The sequence below is a fragment of the Eucyclogobius newberryi genome, unplaced genomic scaffold (assembly GCF_026437365.1).
Source record: "Eucyclogobius newberryi isolate DKJ021-1_F unplaced genomic scaffold, fEucNew1.0.hap1 SCAF_12, whole genome shotgun sequence".
Lineage (NCBI taxonomy): Eukaryota > Metazoa > Chordata > Actinopteri > Gobiiformes > Gobiidae > Eucyclogobius > Eucyclogobius newberryi.
Window position 1 is genome coordinate 27,357,088 of NW_027315746.1, and position 13,469 is coordinate 27,370,556.

Consider the following 13,469-nt stretch of genomic DNA (forward strand, 5'->3'; position numbering starts at 1 on the left):
ACCCATTCAAAAATGTACTTTGAGAGTAAAAATTTAAAGTAGCTCCCACAGATTTATAACTGTCATGGGTTAAATTTGAATATTTTGACACAGTGCTAGCTCCAACTAGCCTCTAAACCAGGACAAGTTTATATCACGGGGAGGACAAAAGTCTTAGGTGTGGTCCGTATAGCATAATAATAATAATAAAGAAGGTGAGTTTCCAAGCCCAACCGTAGAGGCGATGCACGTCATGTGAGAGGAGTGGAACAATGCTAGAAGCGTGGTAGCATGCTAAAGCTAGCTAACTCCACTTACTGCTATAGTTTCATTTTACACTTCAAGAGTAATCTTCTATCCAACAATATGGACAATTATGGTCAAATTATTGATAATACCGTGAATGTTGTTTAGAAAGAGCAGATCTTCTTTTTTTATTTCATCTTCCGAACAACTGTATAAAGCAATTTTCTTTATGAGGGTAATTTTACACTCCTTTTCTACTTTGAAACCTCATTTAATACATTTGAAAACATGTTTTAGCACATTTAAGTTAAAGTATCCTCTAATTATTGATAAAAATACTTCAATGTATTATTTTTTGTTAATACATTGCCCACCATTATTTAATAAATTATGATTTTGGTTATGTTTTATCCATAATATGCTATGATGCCATCAATCATTTATCCACTCACAAATTTACATTATTTGCATTGCCTCTATACATTAACACAAATTGGAAATAAGGAAAAAAGGAAAAAAAGTACCCAGGATTCACCACCAAACAAACAAGACCAAAGTGTCACCCTTTTGAATGAATAAAAGCTATAGAGGGGGCAATATAAGCTTTTAGAAAACATAATGAAGATAAAAAAGTCAAACAACATGAAGACTTTGTGGAGCGGCTGGTGTCAACAAGTGCTGGACGTGGTGTTTGCTGCGTGGAGGTTGGACTGCGCTCGGCTACAAAAGAGGACAAACAGCAGGTCACGTGACTGACTCAACCACTTCCCATGCCATTCCACGGGACAAAAAGACAAAACAAAAAAAGACTTGAAACTGCAACACGCCCTGAAACAATGGTACACAGCCTGTTCATGCAATGTGGGACAAAAACACATTTTAAAACAAGGGAAGCACAATATATTGCATAGATTGAGTTCAATTTTGTGTGATGCTGTCAATGTAGGCCACTTATAACATACTTTCAATATATTTCATATCACAATAAATTATAATATTGACACTATTTATACCAATGACACAAAATAGCAGGATAATCCCAGTAAACTATTTTTTCTAAACACAATTTTGGTAAAAAAAACAACAACATTATAGTCATCGTTTATAATTTGACTCTTAACGGCACAAATCTTATTGTACTACAAAACTAACCAGCATTTCCCTTCTAGTGCAAAGAATACATATGCATAATACGGAATAAAAAAATAAATAAAGAATGTGTGATTTTTCTGTAGTTTAATTGTCTTTAAATCAACTGTTTTGTCATTTTGTAAAGCGCCTTTGAGTGTCCTGAAAAACGCTATATGAATAAAATGTACTAATGATGATTAAATAAAGTAAATGTGTTAAAGTCCATACCTAGGGGCAGATAGAAAAATATGTACAAACAAAAATAGGCTACTAGCTTTGACTTAGCTTCAGTTCCGTGTAAGTTATAATCTATAAATAGGTTTAGAGTGCTTGACATTTTAGGTCCATGGGTAATTACAATAGTTAACACCCATCAAGGTAGAAAATTGACGAGTTCATCCAGTTTTCAACCACTCCTTCCGATTCCCATGTTTGATGATCATGTTTCTCTAGGATTGTCAAGTGTAAAAGCTGGTGTGTCCTGTTACCTCAGCTTCCCTGTGTTGCTTTTAGGGTTTTTGCGGAAAGACTGGTTAGGTCCGGAGCGGGTGGACATGGAGCGGGGAGAGGCTCTGGAGAACGTGGGCGGCGTTTTGGGGATCTTCTTCCCGAGATGGCCGATCCACTTCTTCTGCTCGTCCTGGGAGAGGGCCAGCAGGAGCATGTCCCGCGCAGAGGTAACGTCGTAGTTTACTGAAGGGCGGAGACAGGGGTTAATGCGTTTGTGAAGGTAACTTTACTGGACAGTCTGCTGATCCCCTAACATTAAAGTGCATTTGACAGGTTAGACTATACATTTCACTTAAACATAGTTGACGTAATTATATTCAACATTTGGCAAAAAAATCTTACTAAGTACCTAGACAATATTGGTGTCAAAAGTTTTTAATTGTACTTCCTGGTTGGGCAGCAGGCTAACATACTGTAATCGTAGTTAATGATCAAGAATCAAGATCGTTTGGTTATGATGAAAAGCTGGAGTATCTGATTTTCACAAATAAAAATTAAGTTGGAAAATTGGGAACTTTACGCTTTGTGAGATGCAACTTTCCCCTTTCACCATCTTCGCAGGACACAATCAATGCTCTGTGCGGATTTTAGCATCATCAAATTAAGTCTGACAATTTACCGAATGTCTGTCCTGAATCCATTCCCCACTGCTCACTGTCCCGTCCAAACATTTTAAGTACAACCACAGCCATTCTAATAGCACCATCGATGCGATTGCTGCCTGAGCCGTACCTTTGCATGGGGTGATGACCTCCTCCTTCTTGTCGAGGTGGTCTTTGTGGCACTTGACATGGCAGCGGCGGCACTCGAGAGCGGGCGGGGGCTTGAAGACGTGCCACAGCGGTTTGGAGCAGGCCTCGCAGTTGGAGGGGAAGTGGTAGAGCGTGGGGATGAACTCGTGGCCCTTGTGCGGGAGGCAGTTGGTTTTGTCGCCCTGGGGGACAGTCTCCATGTCCGCGTCCTTCCGGCACTCGCCCTCGTTGGCATACAGGATCTAGTGGAAGCAAAAGAGAGAAAACTTTCAAAAATTGTTACAAGAAGCAATTGCCACGATCTTTGACGTAGAATGTAAAAAAGAAAGTGAAATCCTTAATTCATTCTACACTATATAATTCAACCTTTTACTTAAATGTTTCCTGTAACAAGTAACAGTTTGAATCCTTTTTTTCCCTACAGCAACGGTTCTAAATCATCAACATTCGGAAAACCCATGGATACCCTCTAATATTTTTGGCACCAACGTTTATTTTTTACAGCAGCTGTTCTTATTATTGCTATGACAACACTGCAATTTTCCCATTACAAGACAAATAAAGTTAATTTATTATTGTACCAAGATAAACATGTGCCCACAATATAAAATCTAACCTTAAAATTAAACTAAATAAAATAAAAAATGAACATTTGTTTTGTTTTTAAATCGGTTACAAATGAAATACTCTACTGCAGTAATTAAACAAATTGAACATTTTGATTTACACTTTTAATGTGTTGATGAATTATTCTGGTTTTTCCAACTTTGTACAAATGAACTGCTGCAAAAAATAACTTTCTGAGGAAGATTAATAAAGTATATCTACAGTATCTCTCCATCCATCTACGGTACCTATCTATGGTGACATAAAATGCAATATGGAAATGTTTTATAAAACTCCAACCTGGAATATTCTGGGAATCTCATCCGTTTCCGCTCGGTACACGTCACCTTGTGTCACGGGTCTGACATGGAACAATTTACTGCAAACAAAGGGAATATTTTAAACAATCTCAGGAAAAAGCGGCCTGACAATAGAAAAGTGTTGAATTTGTACTTACTCTATATCTAGTACCATGGAGGGATTTGACTGCTCCTTATCCTGCTCGTCATTGTAGAACAGGATTTTCTTGCTGCTTACTACCACATACTGAGCACAATTTAAAAAGACAGATGAGATCAAAGTTTAAAAATCTTTGAGAGAGATGAGAGGAAATTAGAAATGACATAGAACCCACCTGTTTCTTCCAGCCGTAGCGTTTGATATTAGCGCGGTTAGGAATAGAGAGCCAACCCTCCAGTCTGGATTCTGAAAAGCAGAGACGCAAAGATGTCACGACTGGCAAATACAGGATGTAGAAACGGGTTTGGAAAAACAGGGCCATGCAAGTCCAAACTGGGACCAAATCAGAGTCGAGAAGCGTTTAAACTGTTAAAAAGCATCAGGTAAACTCATAGATAATCCTCAGACTAATTCGTAGATGTTTTATTTGAAAAATTGACTCAGATTTCAAAGAATGCAGGTTAAAAATGGGGCCGTTGTATTGCAAAATCTTACCTAATGACAGTTAAAGACTTATTGATTAAATTCTATGTCAAATAAATGCATGTTAGCCTTTTTAGATCCAAAAAGTGCATGCGTTTTAGACACAATTAAAAGGGTACATAAAAGGGTCTTGAGGGTTTTACATTTGTGCAAGCACTACCTCTGGGTGATCATGCAACGGTGAAGTGTGTACTTTAGTGTGTACTGAAGCGTTTCATTTAAAGTGTGAATGACAGGTCACGATTTTCAAATGTTGACTGTATTTGGTGAATTATACCTGTTGTACATATAAATTATAGTTTTATACCAATCAAGTAGGTATTTCAGAAATCGTTAAAAAAATCTGTAGAAAATTACAGGAAGTGACATCACACCAGGGACACCTATTCCACTCTCATGTAACATTAATTCAACAAAATAAAGTCTCTCTCATATATTTTTATTTGTCAAATAAATGTAAAAAATGTTGACATTAGAAGAGTTTTTGCCCAGTGTTCGCAAGGTAATTTCCTTGTGTGATGTCAAGGCATATCTTATCTTAACAATATAATAAACAATAAACAATAGCGATGTTGCCGTTTCATATTTTTTTTTAGCAAAATTCTAAATATATTCATCTTGACTGCATTTTAGTTCAATGAGCCGTCCGACGTGTCATAGGCACTTTAAAGGAGACATATTGAGCTTTTTTCCCAGGTATTAAACTGGTATTAAACATGAGAACTACATTTTGATCATTGTAAACCGGATTATTGATTCTAAAACTGCTTTTTTTTGTTTTTTAAGATTTGGTTCATTGACTTCCTGTTCAAAACTGAAAAACCTTTAATGGACTTTACATTGTGTTTTTTTTTGGGTGGATACAAGACATTTTAGAACCTACATGTATGTATTGTTTTAAAATAATCACAACTAAGCACAGAGATGAGGGCGGGGATAGGAGGAAGGTGAAAACAGGAACTTTCTGAGCACTTGCGACTCAAGATTGGACAATACAGGATTACTCAAACAATAAGGAATCCAAATACAACTTTGAGGAAACTTATGGTGAGGAAACGGATAATTTAACACCTTCAAAACAATAAGCTGCTATAATAGATAAATAAATAAAAGACTTGAGGACCAAGGTACCAGGCACACTACAGCTGCAGGTTAGAGCAGGCAAAGAGGGTTTGACCATGTTACTCACTGAGGGAAAGGTATAGGAGTTACAGAGAGGAGAGCAGACAGGAGACCGACTGGACATGAGGAAGATGGCAAAGTGATTTAACCAGAATGGAGCTGAGAAAGAGATGGTTAGTTCATGTGAAGGCGGAAAAGGTGACAACGAGATTCATAAAATACCATGTTTAACGAGCCCTTCTTTAATACTGGCACCATAGACGTAGAATGTGTGAGTGATGGAAGTAAGGGAACGTCTTCTGATCCAGGGAATATTCAAATTCTTATAACTAATAACCATTTTATTTCTTTTGAGCTTATTCCTGTGTGGTCTTAATCTCCTCAGTATACAGTATGTACAACTACACCTCGGAACCAGGTTGGTTTCCATTCAATTTTGCTCTATTGCCAATAGTAGTATATTGGACTAATTTGTACTACTAAAAACATTTTATCAAGCAAAATGACATAAAACAGCATTCATTTGTAATAATGAATGTATATCTGATAACATAAATAAAACATCCATCCATCCATCCATTTTCTACCGCTTGTTCCCTTTCGGGGTCGCGGGTGACTGGAGCCTATCCCAGTGACTTCGGGCCTTAGGCGGGGTACACCCTGGACAGTGGCCAACTTGTCGCAGGGCCAACACAGAGACATAGACATTACAGACAGTTCACGCTCACATTCATTCACTAGGGCCAATTTAGAGTCACCAATTTTGCCTAACACATGCATGTCTTTGGACGGTGGGAGGAAGCCGGAGAACCCGGAGAGAACCCACGGTAACACAGGGAGAACATGCAGACTCCACCCAGAGAGATCATGTGATGTTGGTCTGGTCCGGGAATCGAACCCATGATCTCCTTCTTGGGAGGCAAGAGCGCTAACCGCCTTTGCCACCGTGCACCCAAATGTAATGTAATGTCAAAATCAAAGGTGAAATGACCACAAATACATATCATTTGCATGTTTTTGTAAATTCTCTGTGCACTTTTATTCTGTCCTTTCTCTGTAAAGATCTCTGAATGACTTCATGTAAGACTTGTTCTCTACAGATAAACTTGTTAAGAGCAGTGTCGAGCGTGTACCTGCGATGTTGCTGTCCGTCTCGTCCGTCTGCAGACTGGTCACACTGGAGTTGTCCATCCTCTGCTGCAGGTCGTTCAGCTTCTCTCTCAGCTGCTCGATGTCGCTCTCTTTACTGTCCAGCTGCATCTGCAGCTCGTTGCGATACGTGCACTCCTCGGACAGTTGCTAATGGTACAAAGACACGATCATTATTTTATGGTTGCAACATCAAAAATCACAACAGCAGTTGCCTCGATGGGCGAGGGGAATTATGAGTGATGGCTTATCAGCTTCAGTATTTATGTTTTTGTATTTATAAACTAGCAATATATGCCACAATAAAATATCTAGTGATTTTTTTAAGACCCATCGGTCTTGGTGTGTCCTTTTGGGTCCTGGACTATAGCTTTTTGTAGGAATTTTGTAGGAAATACAACTGATCCAAAAATAAATACAAGACCACCATCATGTATATCACATGAATAATAAATAAATGTAAAGATAGATTGATATACAGTGGGTCTGGAAAGTATTCAGACCCCTGTGCATTTTTCACTTTTTGTTTCATTGCACCCATTTGCTAAAATCAAAAAAGTTCATTTTATTTTGATGTACACTCGGCACCCAATCTTGACAGAAAATAACAGAAATGTAGAATTTCTTTATTATGGAGGCCACTGTGCTCTCAGGAACCTTGAGTGCTGCAGAAATTCTTTTCTAACCATAGCCAGATCTGAGCCTTGCCACAGTTCTGTCTCTGAGCTCCTGTTGGGCTGTTCCTTGGGTCGTTCCTCTGACCTCATGACCTCATGACCTCATGACCTCATGACCTGCTCTGTGAGCTGTAGGTTTCACAGGTGTGAGCCTTTCTTAATCAGGTCCAATCAGTTTAATTAAACACAGCTGGAGGAGGAGCGTGTGAGTCTGTAGTGACGACTGTAATAACATGATATTTATGAGGTTTGGACACTGGTTAGCCATCACCTCAGGGTGTCAGATCAGGACAGCAATGATATGTTCAGGTGAGTGACCTTTATGAACCTCACATGTACACACAAAGATTGCTTTCTTTCCTTCTCTTCCTATTCTCTTCCTTATTCTTCTCAGATTCTTCTCTACTAGACATTCCACAAACTACAAATGCATGTACACATCAATTGAACCAAAATTATAGCAAACAAACAAGATTAAACAGGTTCTACAGAGAGTCTTTCGTCACCGTCAAGATGGAGTGCTGAGTGTGCATTAATGAGAAATAAAATTAACTTTTTTTTATTTTAGCAAATGGCTGCAATGAAACAAAGTGAAAAATCTAAAGGGGTCTGAATACATGTATTTGAACCGTTTAAATCTCCATCAGAGGCCAGTATTTGTAAATACATTTGTCTAAAAACATGTATAAAGCTTTAGCTTTAAACTTTAAACACTTTTGAGCGCATAAGCACTGCATAACACATGGGTACACTGCTTCCTTATCCAGTTTGTAGTAAAACTCTGAATTTGAATTATATAGTTTGGGGAAAGCAATGCAAATCCGCATTTGAGTGCTGCGCGGTGGTCGAGTGGTTAAGGCACAGCACACCTATGCCCCGACATTTAATTCAATTAAATGTATTTTTGTAACGCCCAAAATCACAACGGTTGCCTCTGAGGGTGACAGTGAAAAACAGATTAAACAATGTCTGTGGGGGCGAGGGACGATGTTCCAGAGTTCTCCGTCTTTAGACTCTCTCGGCCAGGAAAAACTACAAAAACGTTGTAGTTTTTTTACTGCACTTTACTGCATGTCCTCCCTTCTGTCTCATCCCCCATTGATTCACTGTCTTTCCTGTCTAATAAGGCCGTGGCTGCAGAGCCGCGGCAAGGTCAAATGGCCCAGCAGTTTCAGGAACCGCGGCACTGCCATATAGCCTCATGGCTAACCCTAACCCTAACCCTAACCCTGACCCTGACCCTGACCCTGACCCTGACCCTAACCCTAACCCTAAGCATAACCTTAACCCTAACCTTAACCCGGCGCGGTCTAAAACGGCGCGGTCAAATAGCGCAGCAGTTTCAGGCGCCGCGGCACAAAATAACGTGGCAGTTTCGGCCGCGGCTCTGTAGACACTCCCGTCTAATAAAGCATACAGGCCAAAAATCTTAATCTCTTTCTAAACAATCGGTAACGGAATCAGCAATGAACATATCAAAAACATAACTCTTAAGGATATATGTATGTATATCTGATGCAGTGAAGAAGTGATGTCCTCAGCAGACTATAGGAGAAAAGGGTGTGTTGTGTGGGACTCACCGCCTGCATCTCGCTGAGCTCCTTCTGGTACTTGATGGCCATGTGATTGAACTTCTCCTTCTCCTGGTTGAGCTCCAGCTGCAGTTTGCGGTTCTCCTTCTCCTTCTTCCTCAGGTCGGCTGTGCTGCCTTTCTTCTTCTGGTCCAGCTTCATGTCTTTGCGGTTCATGATCTCTGCCAACTTGTTCACCGCCTAAAACACCACATCAAATCAGGACTTCTCAAACTTAGTCCTTTCTACATTACGATGTAGGAATCATTAGCACGTCCTTTACCTGGGTCTTGAGTGTGCGCTCGGTGTTGAGAACCTTCTCATAGTTGGCTTTGATTGCGTTTGCAATGTCTTCTTTCTGTTCCATGTACTCTGAGAAGAAAAACAAAAAACATTCACAGATAGAAGTTGGACAAGGCGATCCAGAATAGAATATAAGATAAGATAAGATAAGATAAGATAATCCTTTATTGTCCCACATGGGGAAATTTCATTGGTGCAACGCAGGTAGATACAGAGGTAGATACAGAAGAACAGATCACTTATAGGAAGTCTGAAAAACACTTTCAGTAGAAGATCTCCTATAAATAAATAAAAACTCCCATAGACAAATAAATAAATAAATACCATTGCATGTGATCCCGACAGTAATTGCACATGAATATGTGTCACGACAGCACATAGATTGCACATGAATTCCAACAGTAATTGCACATACGACAGAATTGCACATCAGTATTAGGTTAGGTCAGTATTGCGACGGGATAACGTGACGATCTCCGGGTAAGACGACTGTTCTCCGCAGTTTCATGAGTTCCTCCTTTGTGGAAACGCGGTACGGCGCCGGCCGGGGGGCGGGGCCGGAGCCGGGGGGCGGGGCCGGAGCCGGGGGGCGGGGCCGGAGCCGGAGCCAAGACACATCGCAACGACACGACGAAAACACTCAATCCAGCCGAACAAAGTCAAAACAAGTTAATTTAAAGCGATTCCAGTGCGTGTCCCGATCGTTCGTGAAGTTCCTCTTTCATATAAACGTGTATATAAACGTGTACCGACGACACGCCGTACTTTAGCGCGGCCGGAGGGCGCGGGGGGGGGGGGGGGGGGGGGCTGGTGGGCTCGCTCGGAGCTAGCTCACGTCACAACACAACGAACGCAACGAAAAACGCTCAAATCCAGCCGAAAAAAGTCAAAAACAGTTGAATTAAAAACTATTCCAGCGCGTGTCCCTATCGTACAGTAAAATAGAAAAAATATACTAACTATATTTACAAAATATAGGAGATAAAGCACAATAAGTGTGAGAAAGAAGAGAGAGCGTTTACACCGGGCTGCCAGCTGTACCAGCGCCTTATGATGAATATGACGGTCAATGGAAAAACATTGAGATTAATGTTGTGCCGGTGGTTCCTGTACAGGCCTTGCCGGCAGATGACATACGGTTTGAGTCATTTGGAGGAAGTTAAGAATCCCTGGGTAAAATCTGTGCTTTTAACACATGGAAGGAGCTAATAAATAATCAACCTTAAACTGATTGTCTTATGACCAAGGTTTTGTAACTATTAGATCTGACCTGAGATTCAAGGTTTGGATTACAGAAGGTATAGTTTTTGTGTTTTATTTTGAAAAACTTACAAACTTTGACCATGATTGTCTATGTCAATATTAGTAATAATGCTCTAAAAAAAAACAAAACCTGTCAGGTCTGTTTTTGTAACCTTCTGTATAAAAAATAAAAATGAAAGAAAGAAAAGTCTTAACCACAGCCGCTCAAAGGTACTCACTTCTCAGCACTTTCACGTCTGTGCTAAATGGAAAAATATACAAAATCTCTTGCCACAAACAAGTGGCAATTTTATGTCGAGAAATCCATCCTTAAAGGCGGCATGGACGATTTTTCGTCGATTTGAGAACGCAGGTGGAAGTGCGCATGCGCACTCCCCCGTGCGGACTGATACGACACACACGTGCGTTTGTTTATTAGCGCAACGGAGCGCATCGCATCGCTCGTCTCCCGTAGATTTCTATCCACTTCTGCGTCAGCTCGAACTGTCTTTCTCCGTCTTCATTTTGCCCCGTACACTGAGGGAACTATATTATGATAGATCCATGCGCTTAGGCACGCGGAAACGTGGGGATGAGCCTGACGCGGCTGCAGGTGAGCGATAGGTGCGTTTTATGATTGATACGTGGCAGGACAAATGATTTATCCACGCCACGAGGAAATATGATAAAAAAATTGCTGAAAAAAAATTGTCCATACCACCTTTAACAGAATTTTTATAGCAGACGTCAAAACAAAAGTGCTTATCTAAAATCTAAACAGAATAACCATTAAATATTTAAAAAATATTCACATAGACCGACCAAAACATGCAATTTGATGATAATGTAATCAAACAGAATGAGAACCTTTACAGAAATATTTGAGATGGAAGAACCCTTACCTTCCTCTTGAGTCTGCAGCTTGTCACTTAGCTCCGCCTTCTCTTTACTCAGATTCTCCACATCTTTGGTCAGAGTTTTATTCGAATCCTCAAGCTGCAAATGAGGCTTAGTTTTAGCTCCATAACATCTCTGCTTTTCCAGTAGCCTGACATTTCGTGGTTCTTACCCTGGAGATGGTGGCCTCCTTCTCGCCCATGTCCTGCTTGTGGCGGGCCAGGGCCTTCTTGTTCTCCTGGCTCAGCTCAAAGTACTGCTCCTCCTGCAGCGCCCGGGCCAGCTGCTCCGACTCCGCTTTGGTCACTGTTAGATCCAGCTGAGCCGACAGAGAGTCCCTGTGAGGCAAAGACAATGTTTTATCCACACAATTATAGTGAAATAGTTGACTTTCCTAAACTTTGAGCAGCACATTTGACAGGACCACGGTTTTCCCTGCACAATTGGGCAATTTTAAATCTGGTTTTGAGGGTTGCGTTTTTTCTGGGCTGGTTTTAAAATATGTGCGGACATAAATTATGAATATATTGTATCACAAATTTGGGCATTTCCCAAGATAATAACGTGCCAAAAGCAGTCTGTGGAAGCCTTTTCTAGTTGGACAATGAGCAAGCAAAAGGTATGAATGTGGATCAATCATAGAGATACATAATAACTGTTAAAAGAGTGGCAAAAAAACAACATGGGGGGACTAATTACAGCTTATTATAAATACCTGTTGCCAATAACCAATATTTGCAGAAATCAATAAATATTGTGGGTTTTAAAATCCATGGAAAGACCCACAAATCTATTTTAAGTAGAAGTAAAGATCACAAATTAACTTTTCACTTATAAATTATTAAAGTATATATACCGTTATCTATATTATTGACAATGTATTTATATGGGACAGAAAATTATTTTTGCATGATTCTGTAAACATACAAGCATTTCTGCCTAATTGCGCATCTATTTTCAAAAATACAACACCCAATATGTATATTGAAAAAATATCAGCAAAAAATAAAAATTAAATATGGCTGATACCAACAGTGGAACTGATATATCACACATCCCTCAATATGTGGTTTGTAACGAGAAGAGAAGTGGAGAAGCAGCTCAGACAAATAACAAATTATGAGATATTACGTAAAGCCCTTTTACACAGGCTATAAGAGATGAATGAGAATGTACGATAAAGTTTTAAAGGAATAAACTTGACAAAAAATGTGTTAGTTTTCATATTAATTCATATAATTTTTTTGTGGACCTGGCAACACTGTTATAAAGTCTGGCAACATTAAATTAAATCATAATCTGTACCTGGGATAATTTGAAAAGTGGTTCTATTGTGTTTTTCTATTTTCTAACCAAACAAATAATCACACTTAACATTCTGAGCTTTGAACGTGGACTAAAATCAACAACTTGACCATCACTACATTTCTCCAACAATAATCAGTGATGTAGTTAATAGTATCTTAGTTAATCTTTTTCCTTTCAGGTTTTTTTAGTGTGTATAGACCCATTTTCAAATCTGGAAGTGCAATTTGTCTTCAGAGAAAAATGAAACTCCTTACCTTTCACTGCATAAGTCCTGGACCTTATTGTGAGCGTCCTGAACTTGCCGATTCTTTTCGTCTATCTCTTCTTTCAGCTCCTTAACCTGAGTTTTGTAAAGCGTCTGCAGAGAAAAGACACCATTTATTCATTTTTAAGATTGTAGCCTAGTTCTTGCAAAAAAATAATAATCAGTAATTCAATTTAAAACAGCAACATTTTAAATGTTTTTTACTCACAGAAAAATACTGTTCTGCCTCCAGTTGGTCCTGAAGTTCCCTCATCTGTCCTTCGTTGCCTCTGTATTGCCTGGGGGGGGGAAAGTTCAATAAAAGCAAGATTTTCCAGATTTTCAACAAACAAAATAGTGCCAAAAGTAAACATTGAGTGCAGATGGAGCCAGCAGATTAGTTGGGGGTTAGTAATGGAGTGGATGGATTTAAACTGCGCACTAATCCAGCCGTGTAAACTGTGTTTCAGAAGGGCTTTGGCACAGTCTCCCTCTAAGCCCCGCGGTAATAGCACTTATTAGGAAATAACGGCCAATTCGACAGCTATTTTGACCTCGACACCTAAAGCGCATTACAAGCAAAAAACGATCTGAGGAAGTACAAACTACTGGTTAATATTTCAACAGTTACGTGTCAAGAAATGGTTTGCAACACATTTACGTGGCTTAAGTTCCAACCTTTGAGGAAAACTGGAATGCAGCATAGAATATAAACCCAGAATGAAGAATTATTTGAAGTATGACAATTACGAATTGCCATTATCAGTCAAATCTTTTTTTTTTTCCTTTC

At 39.5% G+C, this 13,469-nt stretch overlaps 1 protein-coding gene across 3 annotated transcripts in view; it reads right to left on the minus strand.

The window, feature by feature from the left end:
• The window catches only part of rock1 (Rho-associated, coiled-coil containing protein kinase 1), a 53,960-nt gene that overhangs the window by 1,523 nt on the left and 38,968 nt on the right, over positions 1–13,469 (minus strand). For 2 of the 3 annotated variants that reach the window (XM_072441752.1, XM_072441751.1), the window contains exons 21-33: positions 12,909–12,978; positions 12,690–12,793; positions 11,300–11,465; positions 11,133–11,226; positions 8,969–9,057; positions 8,695–8,886; positions 6,422–6,587; positions 3,859–3,929; positions 3,682–3,770; positions 3,525–3,603; positions 2,599–2,860; positions 1,845–2,049; positions 868–945 (exon numbers count right to left, since the gene is read on the minus strand). In XM_072441752.1, the coding sequence (XP_072297853.1) occupies positions 894–945; positions 1,845–2,049; positions 2,599–2,860; positions 3,525–3,603; positions 3,682–3,770; positions 3,859–3,929; positions 6,422–6,587; positions 8,695–8,886; positions 8,969–9,057; positions 11,133–11,226; positions 11,300–11,465; positions 12,690–12,793; positions 12,909–12,978 (1,639 nt within the window). In that variant the 3' untranslated portion in view covers positions 868–893. The remainder of the gene's footprint in view (positions 1–867; positions 946–1,844; positions 2,050–2,598; positions 2,861–3,524; positions 3,604–3,681; positions 3,771–3,858; positions 3,930–6,421; positions 6,588–8,694; positions 8,887–8,968; positions 9,058–11,132; positions 11,227–11,299; positions 11,466–12,689; positions 12,794–12,908; positions 12,979–13,469) is intronic. The other variant, XM_072441753.1, reaches the window with a different exon arrangement.